General features: G+C 43.2%; 1 protein-coding gene across 1 annotated transcript; it reads left to right on the top strand.

Annotated features, from left to right (window-relative positions):
• The first annotated feature begins 442 nt into the window (after positions 1–442).
• On the top strand, positions 443–26,870 carry LOC127645829 (B-cell receptor CD22-like). Its single transcript, XM_052129516.1, has 4 exons — positions 443–596; positions 12,969–13,232; positions 26,360–26,635; positions 26,731–26,870. The coding sequence occupies exons 1-4, from the start codon at positions 536–538 to the stop codon at positions 26,868–26,870; spliced, it is 741 nt and encodes a 246-aa protein (XP_051985476.1). The 5' UTR covers positions 443–535.
• The last annotated feature ends 453 nt before the right edge of the window (positions 26,871–27,323 follow it).

Genomic DNA, 27,323 nt, shown 5'->3' on the forward strand with positions numbered 1-27,323 from the left:
TTTTCCCCATCCAACTAATGTTTTGCCCACTATCTTGATCCTTTAGGGGCTCCGTAGAACACAGACTCTGGACATGAACTAATCATTTGTGTTATCTGTACAGATCATATGCGGCTGTCCTGTGTCAAATGAATGAATCCCTCTCTGAGACTCATTCTTTCGAGTCATATAAAATTTTTGTTCAAAATTAACGAATCGTTCAAGAACGTCCCATCTGTCTCTTGCTCGCCCTGTATGTCTGTGTGTAAAAAGATCACCAGATTGCTGGAAATATAGATATGCATCTAGAAATTCTGTTATTTAAGTACACTTTTAAAAACTGTGAATTATTGAATAGAACAGCTATTTCAACAGACACGGGCATTGCCAACTGAAAATGTTGAATATATCAAGAAAATCAAATAGGCTATACTACATATCAGGGAAATTTAAACTAACATGACTGATAAATTTACACCATGATCGAAATTTTACAACTTGGTCCATCAGATAATTGTAGTGCAACATCTGTATTGAATTGTGTTGTGTTGAATTAATGGAAATTATTTTTTTACTTTCAGTGCTGATGTCTAAAAGCTGCACTGCACAAAGTCCAGGTAACTCCTAATTCATAAATAAATTGTTGATTTTTGTTCATGATTTGAAGTGTAGTGAACAAGATATATTATTTATAATATTTGTGTTGGCACATCTTCACACACTGCATGATGGTCTGAGACCAGGTTGCGTATGTGTTTAGTTTCTCATGCAGCAAAACCATTTGCCATAATTTATTTCATTCATCTCTGTATCATTCAACCTCCTATGGTATTCGGACATTTTTTTATATACATATATATTTTTTAAATTGAATAAAAATGGTTTCCTATCTGTCTCTCACTCGAAGTTGTATCGATGTAGTGACACTAGGGGTCACTCTTGAGAGCCAGAGACACCTCTGATATTTGACAAATGGCCAGTGTATCAAATATCCAGGGCCTGTAGGCTTACGTTGTCCCTGACAGCCAGGGCCTATGGTGCTTACCCAGCACATGCCGCCCCCTGCAGGGCTATGAGGCCATTCCACCAGGAGTGTGGCGGCCTCCTGGGCTCTGACCAGTGGGGCTTCTCTAACAGACATATGCAGAGCAGCGGGCTGGGCTACACCCAACACCTTGGTGAGATTCTACAATCTCCGAGTTGAGCCGGTTTCGTCCCGTGTCTTAGCAGGAATGAACCGGTAATTCCGGGTCATCCGGCCGGGTATATCGCTGGCACATAGCACCTTTCACCTCCCTTGAGCTGAAGATGCGTGTTGTTGATTACCAGTAGCATTCACAAATGTGTTCGCTGGTTGACTTTCTCCTAGCCCTGTGTCAGCCAGCTCAGTGCTTGTGCTAAATAAGCCCCGTACTGGGACAGGTGCGCCGCATGCACTGGTTCCCCGTAGGTAACCCCTTGCGATGTATATTCCACTTAAAAACGTTTCCCTGTTGGTAAACTGCATCTTCCTTCACGTGTCTCCACTTAAAATACCTCACCCCCCCTTCTGGGCTGGATGTGCCCCCCCCGGTGTCCCAGTTGGTTAACAATCTCAATATTTTTCTGGGGAGAAAAATAAAAAAAGAGGGAAGAGGCAAGTCTGGGCTAGCCTGTCCCTATCCTTTGTGCAGTCGACTCATCCCAAAAAGGCTGTTAGACACTCATACTAGCATCAGGGGAGGTTTGTGCCGGCCCGGTGCTCTGACTATGGGGCACACTGTAGTTTCCCCTCTGGCACCGCCGATCCACGTAACACAGTTCATCTAGTTTTGCCATTTTTATAGGGGACCCGAGTGTCACTACATCGACACAACGTCGAGTGAGTGACAGATAGGGAATGTCATGGTTACTTCCATAACCTCCGTTCCCTGATGGATTTTTGTGTCCCTCCTGCTACAACTCTGAACTACCCGCTAAAATGGCCGGGACCTTATTCTCGGATCCTCAGCACAAAACCTTAATGAGCGGTATGCATGTCCCCTCCTTTATACCCGAATGTCCAGAAGAGTGGCATGCAAATACCACTCTCCAATTCCCATTGACCATTTATCAAAGATCAGAGGTGTCTCGGGATCTCAAGAGTGACCCCTAGTGTCACTACATCGACACAACATCTCATATTCTAGAATAGAATCCTAGAATAGAATCCTTTATTTTGGTCACACATTATACACACAGTTTTTTGCATATATACAGTGACATTTATTAGTTTTCACATATCCCAGCTAAGCAGGGGTCAGAGTGCAGGGTCAGCCATGATACGGCGCCCCTGGAGCAGATAGGGTTAAGGGCCTTGCTCAAGGGCCCAACAGTGGCATCTTGGTGGTGCTGGGGCTTGAACTCCCAACCTTCTGGTCAGTAACCCTGAGGCTCAACCACTGAGCCACCACTGCCCCTGAGGTAGACAAAGTTGGTGCCTTGGTCGCATTTGATTTGGCGCACTGCTCCTCGTAATGCAACAAAACAGCGCAGACCATTGATGAAGGCATCTGTAGACATGTCATTTAGCATTTCTATATGAATAGCTCTGGAGCTGAAACATGTGAAGATGAGGCCGTACCTTTTATGTTCCTTCCGTCCCTGTTTAGTGACAAAGGGACCAAAGCAGTCCATACCGCAGTATGTGAATGGTGGGGATGGATTTGTACACTCTGATGGAAGGTCTGCCATTCTTTGTTCTTCTGTTGGTCTCCTGAGCTTACGACATGTCACACAGTGATGCACATGGGATGCTATTGCTCTGCTCATTCCTGGGATCCAGTAGCCTTGTGATCTGATCTCATTTATTGTGAGGCCCTTTACTTGGTGCTTGACATTATCATGTCATTGAGACATTATCATATTTGTTATGTTGTGATCTTTAGGAATGACAACTGGGTGTTTGACTGAAATGGGTAAGAGCGCATCGCAAAGTCTTCCTCCCACCTTGAGTACTCCTTCTTGATCCAGGAAGGCATCAAGATGATACAGCTTGCTGCAAGGTGACAGTTGGGTCCCTTTTCTCAATAACTTGATCTCCCCTGGATAAGTGTTTCTTTGCAAGTCCTTAATGATGATTCGTTCAGCATCTTCTCGTTCAGCTACCGTACTGTGACTGCTGGACTTATACCCTTTGGCTCGGCGAACGAGGCGAGCCACAGCTTGGACAGCTGCAGAAAATGAAGACAGCTTTGTAAAGCGGGCTGAGAGGCACTGATGCTTGACTTCTGTTGTTTCTGCACTCAGTGTCTGAGCCTGTCTCACTTCAGGATCTCCAATCGTTAGTGCTGTTATGTCAATATCCGCAACAGGAGGTATATCCTTCTTCCATAAGAATTCTGGCCCTGTCAACCAATTGGATGTAAGAATCTCACCAGCATTTAAACCTCTTGATGCGTGGTCAACAGGGTTTTCATTGGTGGGAACATATCTCCACTGTTGAGAAGTAGTGCTGAGATGTATCTTCTGCACTCTGTTCGCTACGAACGTGTGAAAGCGGCATGCTTCGTTGTTAATGTACCCCAAAACCACTTGGGAGTCGGTCCAGAAGTGCTCTTCTATGTCTGCATATTCCAGCTCCTGTTTAAGCATATTGCTCATGGCAACTGAGACGACAGCAGCTGTGAGTTCGAGCCTAGGAATAGTCTGAACCTTAATGGGAGCAACTCTAGATTTACCCACAACCAGGGCACAATGAATGTTTCCTTCTTCGTTGGTTAGTCTCAAATAGGAACACTGGCCATATCCGCTGTTGCTGGCATCAGAGAAGTGATGAAGTTCTCTTTTGATTACCTTTCCAAAGTTTGCAGGCACATAGAAGCGGGGTATACAGATTTTTTCCAAGTTCTCAAGATCAGCTTTCCAATGTACCCACCTTGGCTGTAATTCTTTAAGAAGGGGGTCATCCCAGTCTGTTCCGTTTCTGCACATTTCCTGAAGCACTAATATTCCACTGAGCAGGAAAGGAGCAATAAAGCCCAGTGGATCATAAAGAGATGCAACTGTGGATAGTATGCCATGGCGTGTTGCTGGCTGGTCTTTGAGGTCTGAATCTGTCAAGATCAACGTGCCAGTGAATCCCTAAAGCTCTTTCTACAGGTGTTTCATTGAAGTTGAGGTCAAGAGCTTTTACTTCAATGGCTCGTTCAGAAATTGGAATGCTATCCAGGACAACTCTGTCATTTGAAATAAACTTGTGTAGTCTAAGACCACCTGAGGCACACAGTTGTCGAGCTTCTCTTGCTACCTGAACAGCTTCTTCTGTGCTGGCTACACTGGTGACACCGTCATCTACATAAAAGTCTGTTGTGATGAATTTTGAGCCAAGAGGATACATACACTCATTCTCCTTAGCAAGGTGTTTCAGACCATAGTTGGCGCATCCAGGTGATGAGGTTGCACCAAAAAGATGGACCTTCATGCGGTACTCTTGAGGGTGTAAAGCGAAGTCTCTGTTTCTCCACCAGAGAAAACGAAGATAGTTTCGATCTGCTTCTTCCACGTGAAATTGGTGAAACATCTTTTCAAAGTCGCACATAAGGGGATGTTGTCTGAATCTTAAAAGATTACCAGCCAGCTTATTAATTAAATCTGGGCCTTGGAGCAAGTGATCATTGAGGCTGGTTCCCTGGTACTTAGCGGAGCAGTCAAAGACAACACGGAGCTTGTCTGGCTTCTTAGAATGATACACCCCATGGTGAGAGATGTACCACTTCTCTCCATCCTTTCCTTCATCATGCACTTCTTCCGCATCACCTCTCTGAATGACCTCTTCCATAAAACTCACATAGTGTTCCTTGTACCTTTCATCTTTCAGCAATTTCCTTTTAAGATGATTGAGCCTTACAATGGAAATCTGCTTATTGTTAAGGAAGTGAGGTCTCTCTTTGAAGGGGAGAGGCATCTCGTAATGCCCCTGGTCGTTCTTTCTTATGCCTTGCTGCAGTTTGGTCAAGAAGAGGATGTCATCCTGTGACACAGTTTCGCATGACCCCACATTATCTTCACCAGCGTCTTTGAAGTCAGACTCCAATACCTTAATAACATCTGCTGGAGTCACTGGGGGGAGCTTTTTAATGCTGACTCTATGACAGATGGTGTTGAAGCTTTGTGATTCATGGTGTGAAGACAAGCGACCAACAATGCTCCATCCTAGGTCTGTATGGATAGCATAAGGTTCATCATCTCCACCTAATATCACCTGTTTTGGTGCTAAAGCCTTTGGACAGCTGTAGCCTATCACGAGACCAACCTCACAATCCTGCAGAGGTGGAATTTTGTCCACTATTGTAGAGAGATGCTTCCAGTGTCGTGCTGTGTCACAAGTAGGGATGTGAGTGCGGTTCACTGGAATGGAGTCCTTTGTATAGGCAGGGGGCAGGTTGAGGACAACGGGGGAGCTGTAGCCTCTTACTTTGAGACCTGACACCCTTTCACTCGACATGACAACATCCTTTGCAGTCATGGTTGTCAACTTCAATCTCACAGGATACGAGTCAGCTTGTAGCTTGTTGCTTAGCTCTCGATCGACAAACACAGTATCACTCTGGGTGTCAAGGAGTGCATAAACAAGTTTTTCAGAGCCTGGATTCCTCTCGGTTGATACCCACACTGGCACGATCATTGAAGTATTGATGGATGGCTCACCATTATGTACTTTGTGAGACGTAGTAGTAGTTGTCTCTGTGTCATCTTGGTTTGAGACTAGTGCAGAGTTGACTTTCTGTAATTTTCATCATGTAGACACGTTGGATGTCTACCACTACAGGCGTCACAGGATAGACGGTGACTGCAGTCTTTTGCTCTGTGGCCTAGTTTCATGCAACCATAGCAGAGTTTGCTCTCCTTCACATATTTTGCCACAAATTGAGTACAATTGTGAATCATATGCTTGATGTCTTTGCAGAAGAGACACATTTTAAAATTTCCTTTATTTGGCTTTTGTTTGTTGTCGTCATTTTGTTTGTTTTCTGTAGCTGTTTGGATGTGAAAGACGTTAGCTCTGTTCCTTTTGCTGTCCTTAAGGTTCCATTTTTCCGAAGTGGGGTCAGAAGCACGAAGAGCGCTGAAGGAGGTGACTGGATTACAAGTAATCTCTGCTTCCATTGACATGAAGGTCACAAAATCTATAAGCTTTGGAAAGTCATGAGTCTCAATCAGTGTCTTTGTAACCTGACGGTTCCACCGTGCTGCTGCCCAATCTGGTAATTTGAGTACCAGTTTCTGATTTTCATCGCAATCATTTAGTATTTCAAGTCCCTTGACATGAGGCATAGCTTGATGACATGCATTCAAGAAATCAGAGAATTCTCTGAAACCTTCAGAATCTATAGGCTGAATCTTAGGCCATTTGGCTAGTTTTTCTCTAAATGCCTTCTGTATGACAAATGGCTGTCCATACCGTTTGTTCAGTTTGTTCCATGCATCATTATAGGCCTCATCATCAGTCCTGTAGAAGATGCCATTAAGAGACTTACGAGCTGGTCCACCAACATACCTTTTTAAATAGTGCAGCTTGTCAGCAGAAGAAATGGCCTTTCCACCAATGAGTGACACAAATGCAGCCTTCCACTCAATGAACTGGATAGGATCACCATTGAACACAGGTGGTTCTGTTGTAGGCAGCCTGTTCAGGGCTATGCTATCTTGGACAGCTTGAGCAAGATACGATATATCAGATTTTGGCGGTGAGGATGTTGCTGTGATGTTGGTAGGACATTGGATGGGAAATGGAACCACATGCTGCTGCGCTGTTATGCTTACATCCTGCTTTTCCCCTCTATTCGTGTCTGAATAATGAATGCTGAATGCCTGTGCCATTTCTTGATCATAGGCCTGCAGTCTGGCTCTAGCTGCTTTTAGATCCTTCTCTGCCTTTAGTTTTTCCAATTCACACCTTCGAGCTTCAATTTCTTGTATAATTGAGTATTCAGCTTCTTTGGCTGCTAATTCAGCTGCTGCATCTGCCCGCTTGGCTGCAATGGACATAGCTGTAGACCTTGATAATGTTGTGCGTGAAACTGTGGATCCGTAGACAGAGCAAGCATAATCGTGATGGAGTAACTCACGAAGGCTGTGTTTTACATTTTCTTGGTCAAAGTCCTCAAGGCATGCCATTCTTTCAAAAATGATCTTCGAAATATCTTTCGTCACAGCTTCACAAGTATCAATTCTGCGTCTTGTGTCACTGGATGGAGCGAGGTAATCTCTAATTTCTAGGTAGACGTGCATGACATAATCTCTACCCTTCTCAAGTGCATTAATAAGTGCTACCAGTTGGCTCTCACTAACGTCTGTTTTTAGCTCTTCCCTTGTGTATTTATACATTATGTATTCAGCGAAAACCATTAATAAACCAAAACAAACAAATAAAGAGTTTTTAGCTCAGGTTTAATAAGAGTCCCCTTTTTGCAAAAACCTTTCTCAAGTACTCCATGACCACACCGCCCTCTATGGCTGTAACAGTTCAGCCTGACACTCCCAGCACTTTCACGCCACGTTCCCTCTCTCCAGAATACTAATCACCCGCACCTGAAACCTGTTCCCTCATCAATCTACTCACCACATATAAGCTCCACTCTCCGATCACTCTTTGTCTGATCTCACACGTGAAACATAGACTAACTTACCTGCTCCAAGACGTTTCCTGGTTTCTGTCTAAACGCTCATTGCTCCTTCGTTCCAGTGACTACAACGATATTCTCCACTCCAACGCTCCGGCGTGTTTCAACGCTCCATTGTCAAGTGCCTCTGCATTACGTTCCAGTGATCGCCATTCCGGGCTCCTCGCTCATTCATCCCAGCGACAGGTGTGTCAAGGCTCATTACTTCATCGCCCCTTCATCAACCTCCTCTGATACTCACTCCGTTGCACGTCATTGTGCAATCAGTCTCTCCTACTCTCCTCTTCCCTGCAATAAACTATACCTCCGGGCTCAACACTATCTTCGAGTCTGTGGTTCTGTTACAGAAGATCAGACCGCCAACATCATGAACCCGGCAGGACCCGATCCCATACAAGCTCTCGTAGATGCTCTTCAGCAAGCATTAACTCGCAACTTGGATCCCTCCGCTACGCCATTATCCACCGGCACTTCCGTTATTTCTTCTCCGGGTCATTCCTCGACACCCGTTGCCAACCCAGCGCCCTACTCAGGCGTGGCGGAGTACTGCAGCGGCTTTCTGACTCAGTGTTCACTGTCTATTGAGATGCAACCACATCGTTTCCCCACTGAACGTTCTAAAGTTGCATTCATCATCTCTCTTCTAACAGGACAAGCATTACAATGGGCCCAACCTCTCTGGGACTCCGATAGCCCCGTTACCCAGTCTTTTGACAGCTTCACCTAACACTTCCGGGAAGTTTTTGGTTTCTCCGCAGGAGATACATCGCAAGGTGAACAACTGTACAATCTCCGTCAGGGAAGGAGTTCCATCAATGATTACGCTCTGAAATTTCGCACCCTCGCAGCTGCCTGCGGTTGGAATGAGGCGTCACTCCTCACCGTCTACCGCTTGGGGTTGGAACCGCGGCTACGACTACATCTCTCCTCATTTGATGATGCCATGGGTCTTGAGCGCTTCATACTACTATCTATCCGGGTGGCTAATCGTATGAGGTCTTGTCTCGGCGAGCTGCCCGCGTTACCACCTTCCCCAGCTGTTGTCCAACCAACCTCTAGCTCTTCGCATGACCCCGAAGGGGACAACATGCAGCTGGACTCCTACCGCCTGTCCCCTGCTGAACGCCAACACCGGTTCACCCAGAGGTTATGCCTGTACTGTGGAAAGGAGGGACACGTGATCTCTTCGTGTCCCATTCGGCCACCTCGTCCTTTGGTGAGTTATCTACATGCTCCAAGAATCTGCTCCTCCCCACTCTTGACTAAAGTCTTACTTACTGCCTCTGATTCCTCTCTCTCTGTACCAGCACTCCTCGACTCAGGGTCAGCCGGCAATTTCATCTCTGACACGCTCTGCAAACGTCTCCTTCTACCGAAGCACCCCTGTGAACCCTGTCTCCAGATCCAAACCATAACTGGCACACCTCTAGGCAGGGGACATATCCGTCACTGGGTCGGTCCAATTAAGTTGCAAGTCGGATGCCTACACTCGGAGGAAATCACCCTACTGGTACTCGATAACTCCACCTCTGACATAATCCTAGGCCGACCCTGGCTCGTCCAACATTCTCCTATAATCTGCTGGTCATCTGGTGAAGTTCTGAAATGGGGAACCAAATGCTTTCCCACCTGTTTTCCCAACCTACCCTCTCCCAACCTCCCAACTACTTCCAGGGATTCCATGGTCCACGTAAACACGACTACCGTCGAAAGCCCGGCCTACTCACAGTCCAGAGAGTTTCCCTCCTGTTACTCCCACTTTCAGGATGTATTCTGTCCCCTTCAGGCATCACAACTACCACCTCACCGACCCTGGGATTGCTCTATCGACCTCCTGCCGGGTGAACAGGTACCCAGAGGTAAGATCTACCCTCTCTCCATTCCTGAACAGACCGCCATGGAGGAGTACATCAAGGAGGCTCTCTCCCAGGGATACATTCGCCCGTCCACATCACCAGCTGCCTCTAGCTTCTTCTTCGTGGCCAAGAAGGACGGAGGTCTCCGCCCCTGTATAGATTATCGCGCCCTCAACAAGATAACTGTGAAATTCCGGTACCCTCTGCCCCTGGTCCCTGCTGCCCTGGAATTGTTGAGAGGAGCGACAATCTTCACCAAACTTGACCTACGCAGCGCCTACAATCTGGTTCGTATTAGGAAGGGAGACGAATGGAAGACTGCATTCGTTACCCCAACTGGCCATTATGAATACCTGGTGATGCCGTATGGTCTGGTCAATGCCCCATCAGTTTTCCAAGGCTTCATGAATGAGGTTTTCCGGGAGTACCTCAATCAGTTCGTCATCGCTTACATCGACGATATACTTATCTACTCCACCAATGAAACAGACCATCGCCGGCATGTCGAGCTAGTGCTAGAGAAACTAAGGGACCACCACCTATACCTCAAGGCCAAAAAGTGTTCTTTTCATTTACACACTCTACAGTTCCTCGGATACAACCTTACTCCCGAGGGTATCCAGATGGATGAGGGGAAGGTTGAGGCTGTACGAACCTGGCCCACTCCTACGACCATCAAAGAGCTCCAACGCTTTCTGGGTTTCTCCAATTTCTACCGCCGTTTCATTGAGGACTTCAGCTCTCTCTCTGCTCCTCTAACGTCACACCTGAAGTCCAAGCCAAAGTCCCTAGCCTGGTCCTCCTTGGCCTTCCAACGACTCAAGACGGCTTTTACCACGGCTCCCCTACTCTTCCATCCAGACCCTAACAAACCTTTCTTGGTAGAAGCAGACGCCTCCACCACTGGCGTGGGAGCTGTCCTCTCCAAGCAACAAGGAAAACTGTCCAGACTTCACCCATGCGCCTACTTCTCCAAGAAACTTAACCCAGCGGAACTCAACTACGACATTGGTAACCGAGAGCTTCTGGCCATCAAATTAGCCTTGGAGGAATGGCGGCATTGGCTGGAGGGAGCTAAACACCCTTTTCTTGTACTCACGGACCATAAGAACCTAGATTACCTCCGTGAGGCTCGCTGCCTGAACCCTCGACAAGCACGATGGGCCCTTTTCTTCTCCCGGTTTGACTTTTCTATCACCTACCGTCCAGGTCACAAGAATGTCAAGGCAGACGCACTGTCTCGCCTCTATGCTCCAGAGGAGATCCAGGAAGTTCCTGATACCATTCTCTCTCCCAACATGGTGGTTAGTCCCATTCAATGGTCCTTGGATGAGGACATCGCCGAGGCAACCGTCACCGAGCCAGCCCCTCCTAACTGCCCTGCAGACAAGACCTACGTCCCCTCGTCCCTACGTAGAACCCTCATCGACTCCCTTCACTCTTCCTTGGGCACTGGTCATCCGGGGAGTAACAGAACTCTCACCCTCCTCCAGGACAAATTCTGGTGGCCTCAAATGGAACATGATGTTCGGAGGTCTGTCCAAGGATGTGTGGAATGTGCCATCTCCCGAACCCCGCGCCGACTTCCTGCAGGCAAGCTACTCCCTCTACCTGTTCCTCGTCGTCCCTGGTCACATCTAGGAGTAGATTTTATTACGGATCTACCCTCTTCCGAAGGTTTTACCTGCGTTCTGGTCGCAGTGGACCGTTTCTCAAAGGCCTGCAAACTACTTCCTCTCAAGGGACTCCCCACCGCCCTAGAAACTGCTGAGGTCCTTTTCAATCAGGTGTTCCGCAACTACGGAGTCCCTGAAGACATAGTCTCAGATCGCGGGCCTCAGTTTATTTCCCGTGTTTGGAAGGCCTTCTTTTCTCTTCTGGGAGTGACCATCAGTCTCACTTCAGGTTATCACCCTCAGAGCAATGGACAGACTGAAAGGAAGATACAGGAGATCGGGCGCTTCCTTAGAACCTTCTGCCATCACCGACAGAATCGCTGGAGTCGTTTCCTTCCCTGGGCTGAGTACGCCCAGAACTCCCTACGACAAGCCTCCACCAAGCTCACCCCCTTCCAATGTGTGTTGGGTTACCAACCCCCCTTATTCCCATGGTCCGGGGAACCCTCGGAGCTGCCAGCCGTCGATCACTGGTTCCGAGAGAGTGAGGGAGTCTGGAACTTGGCTCACCACCACCTACAGCGAGCAGTACACCGCCAGAGGGTTTCTGCTGACACCCGCAGAGCCCCCACTCCGACCTACCGTCCTGGGCAAAAAGTTTGGCTATCCACAAGAGACATCAGGTTACGCCTTCCCTGCAAGAAGCTAAGTCCCCGATTCATTGGTCCCTTCACAATTTCCAAACAGATTAACCCTGTCACCTTCCAACTCCAACTTCCACCAGAATTCCGTAAACACCCTACATTTCATGTCTCTCTATTAAAACCTCACCACCCGACCCTCTCTCTTCGCTCCACGGAACAGGACCCTACGGATGCTCCTCCCCAACCATTACTCCTAGAAGATGGCCCTGCTTACGCAGTCCGAGACATCCTGGACTCCCGACGCCTTAGAGGTCGCTTGGAGTATCTCATCGACTGGGAGGGATATGGACCAGAGGAAAGATCATGGGTTCCTCGTGATGACATCTTGGATCCCACCCTTCTTTCCCACTTCCACGATACCCACCCAGATCGACCTGCTCCTCGTGGTCGTGGGCGTCCCAGATGCCGGACTACACGCCCCTCGGGAGCAGCCCCTGGAGGGAGGGGTAATGTAACAGTTCAGCCTGACACTCCCAGCACTTTCACGCCACGTTCCCTCTCTCCAGAATACTAATCACCCGCACCTGAAACCTGTTCCCTCATCAATCTACTCACCACATATAAGCTCCATTCTCCGATCACTCTTTGTCTGATCTCACACGTGAAACATAGACTAACTTACCTGCTCCAAGACGTTTCCTGGTTTCTGTCTATAAACGCTCATTGCTCCTTCGTTCCAGTGACTACAACGATATTCTCCACTCCAACGCTCCGGCGTGTTTCAACGCTCCATTGTCAAGTGCCTCTGCATTACGTTCCAGTGATCGCCATTCCGGGCTCCTCGCTCATTCATCCCAGCGACAGGTGTGTCAAGGCTCATTACTTCATCGCCCCATCATCAACCTCCTCTGATACTCACTCCGTTGCACGTCATTGTGCAATCAGTCTCTCCTACTCTCCTCTTCCCTGCAATAAACTATACCTCCGGGCTCAACACTATCTTCGAGTCTGTGGTTCTGTTACAATGGCTGGAGGTAAAGGTAATGGCCCATTTCAGAGATAGGGAGATTTAATGGTCCTTTACATTATGCACGTCATCATAAATTAAATAAATAGATTAAACTATTATTTATTTATTTATTGAGCAGAAAGAGAGAGTGAATTAAACTGTAGATGCAACATGTGTGTTTTGTAAAGTGAGAGTTGTGTGTTTGTTTCTGGTTCTTACAGATAAACCTGTTCTGACTGTAAATCCTGAAACATCACCGATATTCAGTGGAGAGACTGTCACTCTCACATGTGACGTACAGGGGACAGAAGTGACAGACTGGACATACAGATTTCAGTGTGATGGTGTTTATCAAGACTCTAATGAGAAAGAGTTCAAGATTACTGTAATGAAGATCAGATACAAGAAATGCAGGTGTTACGCTAGAAGAACATCTACACAAATAGTCACTTCCTGGAGTGATGAAGTGTCATTTCGTGTCATCGGTGAGTGATCATCTGTTATATTATAATCATATGCATCATCAGCAGATCCACAGTTTTCCTGAGCAACTACTGGACGACACATGATGATTGTAATTGCCTGTTTTGTGTTTCTGGTCTCGAGACACAATGTAAAAACTACCGAAACGAGCGATTCAGACAGAGAACAACAAACATTTAAGTGTTATTTGGAGTCAAAATGACTTTCAGGATCAACTTGTGAAGTTGTTTTCTGCCAGAACAACTCAAATTAGTGAATGATATGAACATAACAAACCTCGGACCATCGCTTCTGTTTCGTTGTGTGGTAAGGAGAAGACACGAGACCAGTTTTAGGTTTTAACCATCAACATTTTTATCTGCGTTGACCCCGCCCCGTAACCCCAACATTACATTTATGCTTCCGGCTGGCAATAGGTGACTCATGTATTACATATCATGACATATCCTTTTTTTTTTTTTTTTTTTTTTTAACATCTGTCAGGCTTTCCCTTAACATAACACTGTCCTTTGAACTGTGAAATTTTTTAAACTTAACGCCATGGAAAGCAAAGCGAGCAGTACACCGCCAGAGGACGGGCGTTTGGACAGTGTTGGGGGCGGTGTGAACGAGGCAGCAGAGAGGGGGGCGCTCAGGCACAAATGGGGGGCGTTACTCAGAGGTACTCAACAGGCGGCCTGCGCAAAAATCTTTTCAGCTCTTCTCCTTAGCCTATGTCTTCGTCTTGCTCGGATTACTGCTGCCACTTCACCAGGAGGATATGCCAGGAGAGCCGCTTCCTAAGTTACACATGCTTTTAAGAGGCGGAGAATTTTCAGCGCAAAATAGAGGCGCACTTTCACCGGCTTTTTCTGTACATAACGCGGAATACATAATTAGGCGCATAATTAGGCGCAGTTTATGCTTCCCCTCCCATCTATTTATGTGACACTCCCACTTTCCCCTTGTCCATCCCATGAATGCATATGCATGACACGAAAAGCGCATTTTGCCTCTTTCATCTCGGTGCGTCCCGTTCGTACATACCTCGCCATGGTTTTATGCGCACTTTGCGAAACAAACACGCCTGAAGTGGGCGAAAAAGCGTTAGTACATCTGGCCCTGAGAATTTTAATTGTAATGTGATGATCGGGTGCGGATATCTAATCGGAGAAAATCATTGGTGATGGTGAGTTTGTTTTTAACAGCTGATTCGGGTGACGTTAGAGCTGATCCGCGCATCTCTACTCTGCAATGTGTAATTGGCCGATGGGAATAATAAAGTCATAATAATATAAATATTGATTTTATATTAGATGTCTTTTTGCAGTTATTCACCTAGTATAATAATAGTAACTTAAGTTCTCTCCCTCGTGTCCCGTAAAATCAGGTCTGCTGACCTGCAACAGAGCAATAGCCAGGTGGTCACCCTACGTTACTCACTGTTATTCATCACAACGTTTAAGCCTCTGACAACACATACAATGTTCATTTGAATGTAAAATAAAATTATGTCTGTGCAAATTAATGAATTCATATTTAAATGTTGCTAATAACCCACTTCGACTAGTTACCGACAAATGATCTCCATAGCAACGCCTAAAAACAAATGCCGCAGCTGTCAGAGTGGTAGAAAGAATGTGTCCAATCAAAATGTACACAAGTTTTGCGTTTTTTTGGGGGGGGGGCGTTAAGAGGATCATGAAGAGGTCAGGGGGGCGTTTGTTCAAAAAAGGTTGAGAACCACTGGTATAGCCAATGAAATTTTGAAAACAGTGATATGCGGCTTTAGTGGAACGATTAGAGCACGGTTCTGTTATGTGTGTGCGCAAAGTTTCCTCGAGTTTACCCACTGTTTTGCGCCTCCGCGCGTAAATGCATTGTAGAGCTGCTTTGGAACTGTTTACACATTTGGCGATTTAAATATGGTGAAACGGACGCGAAAAACAGGATTTTCACCCCTGGATGTGATATAAGAAGGCATTCATTGTCAAAATTCTGAGTTTGGAGATGAAATTTCTGAAAACAGGATGATTCAGAGGCAGAGGAAATGTTATGGAGAGAGACATGGCTCTGGACAAGTAAGTGTTTTCTTGTGTTTTATAACATATATTACTGTATATTCCGCATAAATAAGCTTTAGTTTGAATAATGAATACACATTTTGTAATTACCCTTTTTCGTGTGTTTCCTCAGTGAGTGTTTGAACCGTTTGTGCGTGTTTTTAGTTCATTGTTTGTTTCAGATCTATTGACATGCTATATAGATGTTTTGTATATTTACTGTAAATATATATATATATATATATATAAATAAATGGACGCGAAATATATATATATAAATAAATCAATAAATATAAGTTGAAAATAAGAATATATGTTGTGTTTGAGAGTCTATTTGTTACAATGCGGGGAGGTGGGGGAGGTGTAGGGCCATCTATTTGTTACAATGCTGAATTCATGGGGGAGGTGTGTATCTCTTTGTTCCATAGTACATTGGCAAAGTATACAGTATTTACAGTAAATATACATACAATAATACATATTTACACACTCAAAAAGAAAAACTAATATATATATATATATTAGAATACAGAAAATATGGAAAAGTTGTGTCTAGCTTTGTAAATTACATTTATTTATTCTCCCCCACTCAGCAAGCGGCCACATAAAGTGGAGCAGCAGGACAGCACCTCATCAAGAGAGGAGGGCTTTCAGAGAGACCCTTGCTGAGGAGCTGGCAGAGTTGGGGTCTCAATCCACAGCCAGACCCGTATCTCCTGCTCCACGAAGAGCACATCACAGGCCGTTGCACATCACCAAATCTTGCAATGCTGGTCGTCTGAAGTGCAGGCAGTGTCATGCAAAGACACCAGTGAAGTACTCTTCCTGTGTTGTGCCTATGTGCTTTGTACACAAATGTGACTGCTACAATGACTGGCATGTTGCTAGAAACATGTACAATTTTATAATGGTTTGTAAATACTTTGTGTAAAAATTCATGTAAATAGTTTGTTGTGTATTTTTTATATAAACAAATTGTCAAGTATCAAAATTTGGAGTATCCAAAAGGCACTTTTGTAAAACGCCTGGGTGTACCCTTAGAAAATCATGTGTAAAATATTCATTTTTTTATGGTATTGTTATAACATTTGAACTTGGACTAGGTAAGGATTCATGCTGTGATCCCATTGTGTTCTCAAGCTAATAGCTACAAGTTATAGTTATCTGCAGGCATCTGTATGCAAAAAAAATTTCAGGCGGAAAAAAACTTCTATTTCATTGTGTTCAAACTTCTATTACTCAAAATCAGTAGCACTTACAGTAATTTTGACTGCTGGGGAAAAAAACTTCAGAGTGTCCCCTTTCAAATGTGACCGAAACCATGCATGTACTCCAAACGGTTCAAGAAAATTTACTTTGGGTATGCCTTGATTAGGCGTTTTAGGCTAATTTTACAGGATTGGGAAGAGGTTTTAAGGAAAAAACTAAAAAAAAAATCAAAGAACTACTCCTCAATCAACCTTCTTGGTTTTGAGATTACTCGTCCACTTGCAGTTGTCACTGGTAGACTCGAGACCTTGGTTGGACTGGCATCTCTTTTCCATGTTTGAATGTCCATTTCCTGTTTTTTCTCTGTGTTGTCACACCCATTTTCTTGAGTCACTTCATGATTGTCCGTGTCCTTCCTTGGTGTGTCACTTTGTTCTTTTGATTTCATCAAAAACTTTCTGTTCCTTCTGTACACCTTTCCCTCAGGTGTCTGAACGACATAGGATCTTGGCTGCTCTGAAAGTCCAGTAACTTCAGCTGGATTCCATGTTCCATCTTGCCATATTCTTACATTGTCACCAACCTGAAGTTTCTGAAGAGGTCTGGATCTTTGGTCGAAATATTCCTTCTGCTTCATTTGTCTGCTTTCTAACAACTGCTGTACTGGGTTAGTTACCATGCGAGGCTTCAACAACTCTGATATAATCGGAAGTCTTGTTCTCAGTCTTCGACTCATCAACAGTTGGGCTGGAGATGCTCCAATATTCTCCATAGGTGTGCTTCTCAGATTCAGCAGAGACAGGTAAGGATCTTTCCCATCTGCCTTAGCCTTCTTAAGCATGTTTTTAACAGTCTGTACTCCTCTTTCTGCCATTCCATTCGCCTGTGCGTGATGGGGGCTTGAGGTTTTGTGCATGAATTCCCACTCTTTCGCAAAAGCTTGAAATTCACGTGAGCTAAACTGTGGCCCATTGTCTGAAATTACTGTTTCAGGAATTCCATGTCTAGCGAATTGTGACTTCAGATGGGTTATGACTGTTGTACTTCTTGTATCTGATCTCAACCACTCTACTTCAATGAATTTGGAGTGGTAATCCACTAAAAGTAGATACTCCTGTTGGTCAAAAGTAAACAAGTCAACACCTATTTTCTGCCAGGGTCTTTCAGGAACACTGTGTGGATGTAATGGCTCTTTGGTTTGTCGTTTTTGGTATGTGCTGCACACTTCACAGTTGTTTACCATCTCAGTTATGCTTTGTGACATTCCAGGCCAAAATAGCACATCTCTCTCAAGTGACTTTCATGAATTCGCTTTAGCATTTCTACTCTCATTGATGCTGGAACTATGAGCCGTTCTCCTTTGAACAAAACTCCATCCACAACTGAGATTTCCTCTCTGAAGTTCCAATATCCTTGTATTTCTTTTGCTGTTTGGCTCTTCATTTCAGGCCATCCATTTAGCACTGTCTCTTTGAGTTTTGTCAAAATCACATCCTCTTTACTTTCCTTTTTGAATTCATCTAGTTTCTCATTTGATACAGGCAAGTTTGACATTACCATATGCACCTGGGCTTCTAATTCTTTATCAAGAGAGCTGGTCTCTGGTAAGTACGCTCTGGATAATGCATCCACTATATACATCTCCTTACCTGGCTTGTACTTTACGTTCACTTGATATTTTTGTAATCTCATTAACAGTCTCTGTATTCTAGCTGGAGCACTGCTCAACGGCTTTTTCATTATTGCTTCAAGCGGTTTGTGGTCTGATTGTACGTTTACCTCTCATCCATAAATATACTGATGAAAACGCTCTGCTCCAAACACAATCGCCAACATCTCCTTCTCTATTTGCGCATAACGCTGTTCTGTTTCAGTCAATGCACGTGATGCATAAGCCACTGGCTTGTCTTCTTGAAGTAGAACAGCACCCAGTCCACTTTTAGATGCATCGACAGAAAGTGTTACTGGTAACCTGACATCATAGTATCTGAGCAAGGGGGCCTCAGTGAGCATTGTTTTCAATTTGTTGAATGCGCGCTGATGTTCCTCCTCCCACTGCCAGGCAACATCATCTCTAGTAAGTACACGCAATGGCTCAGTATGTTGTGACATGTTTGGAATGAACTTTGCAAGGTAAGTAACCATGCCTAGAAATCTCTCCACATCCTTTTTGCATTCAGGAGTGGGCATTCTTCTGACAGCCTCTATTTTGGTCTGATCTGGTTTCAAACCATCCTTTGCGAAGATGTGACCGAGATATTTGATTTCCTCTAAGCCTATCTTGCATTTCTCTTTATTCAGCTTGAAGTTCTTGACCCTTGCTCTCTCTAACACTTGCCTCAGTCTGTAATCATGCTGCGCTTTTGTTTCTCCCCAGATCAAAATATCATCGATGTATGTCTCAACGCCCTCAATTCCTTCAAAAAGTTGCTTCACCGTCCTGTGAAAAACTTCTGGAGCGGAGTTGACCCCAAATGGGAGTCAGAGGAATCTGAAGCGGCCAAAAGGAGTGTTGAATGTACAAAGGCGAGAGCTGGCTTCATCTAATTTGAGTTGCCAAAAACCTGAACTTGCATCCAACACTGTAAAGTATTTAGCTTTTGAGAGTCTGCTAGTTGTTTCCTCTACCATTGATAGCTGGTAGTGTTCACTCATTACCGCCATGTTGAGATCTCGGGGGTCTAAACATATTCTTAATTTCCCATTAGACTTTTCCACAATCACAATGGGGTTGACCCACTGAGTGGGCTCTTTAATTCTTGCTATTACTTTCATTTTTTCCATTCTGTTCAGTTCTGTTTTCAAGTTTTCTCTCAGGGTTACTGGAATTTTTCTAGGTGGATGAACTCTCGGAACCACATTTTCATCTACTCGGATTGTGTGCTCGCCCTCCAGGCAACCTATGCCCTCAAACACATCAGCATACTCCGTGAAAATGTCCATTTTGTCACTTGTGCTCAATTCCATCACTCTCTGTATGAGCCCCATTTGTTCACATGCATTAATTCCTAAGATTGGTTTAGCATCTGATTTCACAACAATGAATTCCAGAACATGTGTCTTCTTTTTTGTATTTCACCGTCCAGTTACACTTTCCTTTCACATGTATTTTGTCTCCGGTGTAAGTTGACAGTTTCACATTTGTGGGTCTTAGTATGTTCTTTTTTCCAATTCTTTGCAGCAGGCTGAACGGGATTACATTGGCTTGAGCACCAGTATCTAGTTTAAATTGTAAATTTTTGTGCTCCAATTTCAAGTCAACTGTCCATTCATCTGTCCCTGTCTGTGTTTGCACTGCTCCAACGAACAGACTAGGTCTCTGATCTTTGACGTCATCATCAACCGCATGCACTTTCTTCGATTTACACATCTTAGCAAAGTGGTTCATTTTATCACAGTTCTTGCACTGTTTGCCATATGCGGGGCAATTGCGTGATGCATGCTCCATTCCACATCTTTTGCAATTAAAAGTGCTTGCTTTGTCTTTTTCATTCGGTTTGTATTTATTTCGTTGCTCGTTTTTGCGTGTCTGCTTATGTTTCACTGCATCATCGTGCTTGCTTTCACGTGCAGAGGCTTGTGCGTTGTGATCCTCGTCATGCATTTGCTTCATCTGAGCTTTTTTCATTTCTAACGCGATACACAGCTGGGTTGTTTTTTCGAGACTAATGTCAACTTCTCTTAAAAGTCTCTCTCTCATGGCCTCTGACGTGATTCCACAGACAACTCGATCTCTTATAAGAGATTCTTGCAACAGTCCAAACTCGCATGACTTCGCCTTTAGCTTTAGGTCTGTAATGTATTGGCTAATGGGCATGTCCCCTTGCACACACGTGAAAAACTTATACCGTTCATAGGTTATGTTCTTTTTCGGGTTACAGTACTCTTCAAATTTCTCCATTATTTTCTCCAGACTGTGTTTATCATCGTCTTCTTCGAACGTGAAGGTATTATACACTTCAACCGCTTCCTCGCCGGCTACATGAAGAAATAGTGAGGACTTTACCTTGGCTGGCTTGCTAGCGCTTCCAGTTGCGTCTAGATACAGCTCAAATCTTTGCCCTTGTCAAATCTCCTCCAATTTTCCAACAAATTACCGTGCAGTAGATCAAGTCCTGCAGGTGGCTTTAATCCTTCCATTTTCGTTACTCGTCTAGTCGCTTTATTTTCTTTAGAACTTTACTTCTGACACCATGTTTCGTTGTGCGGTAAGGAGAAGACACGAGACCAGTTTTAGGTTTTAACCATCAACATTTTTATCTGCGTTGACCCCGCCCCGTAACCCCAACATTACATTTTGTATTACGTATCATGACAGCTTCATGACATCTACATACTCAGATGAAGCACTGTCAAAAACACATCAGACGGTCATCTCAACTCTGTTCACTATCGGCACTTTAAACTCACATGTTTCTGAAAATATTTATGAATGTAATACATTAACCTGTTAACCTGCACCCCCACTCAGGGGCTCACAGCTGAAAATGACATACCTGAATTAAAATAAATATAGCTCCTGAGAACAGTGTACCACAGGCACAATTAAGGTCTCTTTGGAAAGAAGACACTTGGCACTCTACTAACAACAAATCAGAGTTGATAATCCTCAAACAAATAAAAAGTTATAAAAGTTGAAGTGCCTCATAAATAATGTGAACTTCAAAAAATGTTTTATTATTTCATGTACAAATATATAAAAATAGACCTGGAGGAATCCAATTACGTAAAGGATTGAAAGCCACAATTCTCATCAGTTTATATTTCAAATTTGAGGAAGATATAATGAAAAATGGGGTTCCTGCAAGCTTTTTTCCAAGACTATGTCGGTTCCCTTTCTACCTCCCCTGCCTGAGGCACATCCCCAGAAATGACATCCCCAAACTAAAATAATTGTAGTTACTGAACAATTTGCTCTACATGCACAATTTAGACATATTTAAAAAGAAGACACTTTGGAGTTTATTACCCAAATGTAAAAGTTGAAAAAACTTACACAGACAAAAATTTATAGAATTTAAAGTGTCTTGAAGATAATTTGTACTGCAAGTAACATTTCATTATTTTATGGAAAAATCAATGAAAACAAACCTGGATGAATCCAGTTAGGCAATTGATTGAAAGCCACAAGTCTCATCAGTTTATATTTCACATTTGAGGAAGATATTATGAAAAATGAGATTTCTGCAATATTTTTTCCAAGACTATGTCCAGGTACCAAGAAGCCTCCTTGGATACCTCAAAAAGCAACCTAATGATCAAATGTTATGAAGGGTACTGCAAGCTATTTTAGTCATCATATACACTATTCATACCGATAGTCGCCCATTCAACATTCAATGGCTGGTGATGGCCAGTGATACAGACAGCATTCATATGGATGGTCAGACATAGAACCAACAAACAATCACACTGATGGCCAGCCATCAGACAAGCCATTTGTTTTATATTTGGTCTTTTCAGACCACAATGCATTTACCATATAAATCAAATGGGAAAACAAACACACACACACACACACACACACACACACACACACACACACACACACACACACACACACACACACACACACACACTCTCTCTCTCTCTCTCTCTCTCTCTCTCTCACACACACACAATGTGTGCATGTTACATAGCAACTCACCGATGTAAAATTGGACCATCTTTTCCGTCCTCAAGTATATCACCGTCGTCGCTGTATTCACTCCTCAATTTCGTCATCGCTGCTTCGAGTGATCTCAAATAAAACATCTTCAGCAGAAAAAAACTTCTTTTGATGATCCATTTGATAAGATAATCCGTCCAGTAATTAAGACGCGAAAACAGATGTTGACTGGGGAACCGTCTTTTTACTATGGCTCGTTTGTTGTCAAATGACGGGGGTGTGGTCACAGCCTACTCAAGCGTAATGGCTGATTCAAAGTGGCTGATTCAAATAAATAAAAAAACATCTTGTTCGCGAGGAATTTAAACTTCCCAGATATCGTTGGAATCGTGCACTGCTTGGCTACATTTTCTATCAGTCATATAATTTCAATTCTTTCATTGGCTTTCGTTGTAAAGACAAAACAATAGGATCAGCATATCATGACGTCAAAAAAACGGACTGCAGTGTTTGGATATTTCGACCTATATATTGCCTATCTTTGTATTTGTGTGTGTGTGTGCGGTCTTAATTTGTTCATTACACTCTAAGCAACACACCCATATAACGTTCGGCTACCGGGAGTCTGTTTTTATGCATAATTTTATTGCATAACCGACAAGTATGATACTACACCCTGAAGAAACTCGATGTAAACAAAGGAATAACCATCGATGTTACAACGTTATTGTTTCTTTCGACTAAAAATGCTCTATGGGATGTTATTCAGTGGACCCTCACCTTTCCATCCAATCTGGAACTTTTAGCAGTGGATGCGTGTGTGGCTCGTTATTACGACACTACTGGTATGTACTCCGTTTTTGATTACGAGTCTTTTGATCTGTATTGCTTACATAAATGCAAGATATACATTCGTTATAAGCTTTTCATCGAAAAACAGAGCTCTATCATCGATGCTTGAGGCTTACACCTTTTAAAATGATATATAGTTTGCCAAGATTAATGATGTTCTTTCACGTTAAATCTATTCATAAACATTAAACTGGGGGGGGGGGACTCTTCGGTGCGACTGCGCACTGGTGCAGGTTAAACATATTTAACAATTTACCTTAAAGAAGCTTTTATGATGGCGGTATTGCTCCGGTGTTCACATCAGACATCCATGTGTGCATCAGAATACACTTTAAAATATGTTTAAAGTTACAACAAAGCAAAGTTGTATTTTTTTTTACATTTTTAAATGAAGTAAATGTCTTTAAATATTGTTTGTGAAAGAATATAAAACATTAAAAGTTTGTCTGAATATAAAATGAGTTGAACACATTTCAGATGTAGCGACTGATTTATTCCAGCACTGAAGACAATCATCCACAATCCTCCTGAATAATAATGATCTCTGCTATTATCATTTTAATCAAACTTATTGAACATGATTAAAACACACAAATCCAGAGACATGACATCAAGCTGTTGTCACAGTGACTTTTATTCCTCAGTTAATTAAATATCTTTAGATTGTGACCTCGTGGATAAAGAAAATATTTTTTAAATATATAGTATAATATATAAAACATGCCCCAGCCCCAGGGGGGTCAAAGGGTACAGATGACCCCAGGGGGGCCCATGCAATGGTCTGTGTATGACATTTAATGGGATCAAGTGCAACAATTTACTTACTGACTTCTATCACTGAAAATAAAATGTAAATGTATTTACATGATAAATACTTTAATTGTTATCCAGAGGTGGGAAGAATAGCCAAAAACTGAACTCAAGTAAAAGTACAATTACTTCAAAATCATAATTACTCAAGTAGAAGTAAAAGTACTGACATAAATAATTACTTGAGTAAGAGTAAGAAAGTAATTAAAAGAGTACTCAAGTAGTGAGTAACTCATTACTTTCACAAATGACAAATAGACATTTAGTCCCCGATATTCCAGAACATAAAACACATTGAACATGTATTATAGAATTATTATTCATGGAAATTCTGTCATCATTCACCATCATGTTGTTCCAAACCCGTATGACTTTCTTTCTTCCATGCAACACAGGAGATATTACACAGAATGTTTGAGTCACTATTTACTTTCAGTGAATGTTTTATATATATACTGAAAGTGAATGGTGACTGAGACTGTCAGTCCCTAACAAAGCCTCACACTGGTTTGGAACAACATGAGGGTAAAGAAATGATGACAGAATATTAACTTCTGGCTGAGCGATCACTTTAAAGAGATTTTTACCCAAAAGTTAAAATTGTCTCATCATTTACTCACCCTCATGCCACCCCAGATGTGTGTGACTTCCTTTCATCTGCAAGAACACAAATTCAGATTTTTAAAATAATATTTTAGCATAATTTGATGCTCCAAAAAGCACATAAAGGCAGTGTGAAAGTATCCATAAGACTCCAGTGGTTTAATCCATGTCTTCAGAAGTGATATGATGGTGTGGGTGAGAAACAGATCAATATTTGTCATGTTTTGAGAGACAGCAGGGGGCAATATGCAGAGAAGAATGTGAATCTGTTTCTCATTAAGACAGAATCTGCGACATTTACACATCATCATATAAACTTGCTAGATAAAATAAATCTTTAAATTTGCTTCTTCCTCATGTTGCATTTGACTGTCACTCAGTTTTAAAGGTGACATGCAGGTGTCGCGAGCGCATCACGAGCACATCAGAAGTCCAGCACGAGTGAAACATATACAGACATGTCCGGACGAGCCTGAACCTTTATTCCGCTGTCTGGGATTACTTGTAAAAGACCCACGAAGCTCCATCAATGTTGATGAGACCCAGTCTGTAAAGTTTGCTGCAAAAGTTATCGACGGGAAACACTTCAAACATTAAGCACCATCCCACGGACTTCACGGAGATGAATGTATATGGAAATACAGTACACGGGATAATAAATTATAGCCCTGTCACGAACCCCGTTCCTCTGTCCCGTCTCCGCTTCCTCGAGCACGCACACATACACTTCCCGCTCCCTCGCTCCGCCCCCTTGAGCTCGTACGCTCTTTTTCCTCCCTCGAGCACTCACGCTGGTTTTGCCATTACGAGCTCTCGCTCGTAAACCATCTCCTCCCTCTGGCGCACGCACTTCCAATCCCCACACATTAGTCTCACCTGCACTCGTCTCGTCACCTGTCATTCGTTACACCTGCACCGCTCGTTAGTTCCCCTATTTATATCACAGCACATTCGTTTGATACTTGTGGGTTATTGTATTAAGATTCCCGTGTTTTGCCCCTCGCTAGTCTCGCCTAGTTTTGACTCCTCTTTGATTCCCTCTTAGCTTGCCAGCCCCCTTTTCCTCTTGTCCCCCTTGTCTATGTTCCCGCTAGTCTCGTCTAGTTCATCGCCCTACTTGTTAACTGTATTCCCCGCTATCGTTCACCTCCCTCATTGGATTTTCCCCCTTGTTATATCTTTGATTCCCCGGCTTCTGACCCTACGCTTCCCTCGACAACTCTTCACTGGTTTTGCCCTTTTTGTACCTTCGCCTGCTTTTTATTTAATAAAGCAGTTTTTTCATCACATTGTGACTGTCTCATCTTGTGTGTGTGTACACGGGTTACAAGCCCGTTTCATAAAAACACAAGATTCAATGTAGTTTTACATGATTTGGACAAAATGGCAATAAATAAACTGCACATGAATAATATATTTTCAGCAGGTTTTGTAGAATTTAACTAAATCACAAATGCAACAAATGACTGAATGCATGAAAATGTATATTTGAAATGTTAAACTGTTCAATAATCATTAAATCAATGTAATAAATAATATAATAACAATAACAATATATTTTAGTTATAATCATCTGACTACTGTACATGTTTCTTTTTACCTTGTCGGATTAAGAGAGTGTCCCGATGTTCAAGATCTAAAGTTAAAGGATTAAAGTTGAAGAAATCAGAAATAAAGTTCAAGAATTGTTTATATCCAAATATTGAACAGCTTTTAATATTATCAACGCACATAAATACTGTGAAACCGTAATACCGTGCTAATGTTTGTGGCGGTTTTCATACCGTTACACCCCTATTAGGCAGCAAAGACGGTGACCGCTCCACCTGCACTTGACCCACATGTGTGCAGTTTGACATCAAACACGCCCCTTGATGACATCATTACCTGCTTTCTTCACAGCCATTGATACAATTATTTTATTACATATTATTTATTGAGTTTATAAAGTGACTTTGCTGTTGTAAACATTATTATTGACCAATATGTATTTGTATTTATACAGCGAGACCAAAACCTGAAGTGCGTGTAAATCCAGATCATCATGTGTTCAGAGGAGAGACAGTCACTCTCACATGTGACATACAGACACAAACACACACTGAGTGGAGATACAGCTGGATTAAAAATGGGACCATCAACATTCTCAATCAATGCACAAAACAAGAGTGTGAAATAAGCAGTGTTGAATTCTCCCATCAAGGTAAATACAGATGTAGAGGAGAGACAAGAGGATCACGCTACACACACACCAGTGATGAACTTACACTGACTGTATCAGGTGTGTGCGCATCTCTGTAGACTTTTACAAAGTTTATTCAGTTTGTACTGAGTGTTTATCAGGAGCTCTGAGTAAATATTTCCTTCTCTGTACAGATTTGCCCACAGCTAAACTCACTGTACATCCAGAAACATCTGTTTTCACTGGAGAGACAGTGATCATGAAGTGTGACATTGAGTCTGATTACAGTAACTGGAGATATGAGTGGTATAAAGACAGAACTGTCGGTGTCTGAGTCTGAGCGTTACACTGTAAACACAAACACTCTCACTATCAGAGGAGCTACTGAGTCTGATCAACATCAGTTCTGCTGTCGAGGAAAGAGAGATGGAAGACCAGCAACATCACAGAACACAAGTGTTATTCTTTCTGTTAAAGGTCAGTAATTACTGTAGTAAAGACGAGCAGAAGATGAACTCTGTTTATTAATGACCCAAATGTTCTTCACCACAGACTCAAAGCTCAATCCTGAACTCACATCAGATACTGCAGGAGCTGCACTGACAGGAAACACGGTGACTCTGATCTGTCACATGACTCAGACCGCTGGATGGGACTTTTACTGGTACAAACACACACAGAACTCTGAGAAAAACAAGACAGAAACAAACTCCTACAGAGTCCATATTGATTCAGTGTCTGATGGAGGTCAGTACTGGTGTAGAGCTGGAAGAGGAGAACCAGTTTA

Source organism: Xyrauchen texanus, chromosome 1, assembly GCF_025860055.1.
Source record: "Xyrauchen texanus isolate HMW12.3.18 chromosome 1, RBS_HiC_50CHRs, whole genome shotgun sequence".
Classification (NCBI taxonomy): domain Eukaryota; kingdom Metazoa; phylum Chordata; class Actinopteri; order Cypriniformes; family Catostomidae; genus Xyrauchen; species Xyrauchen texanus.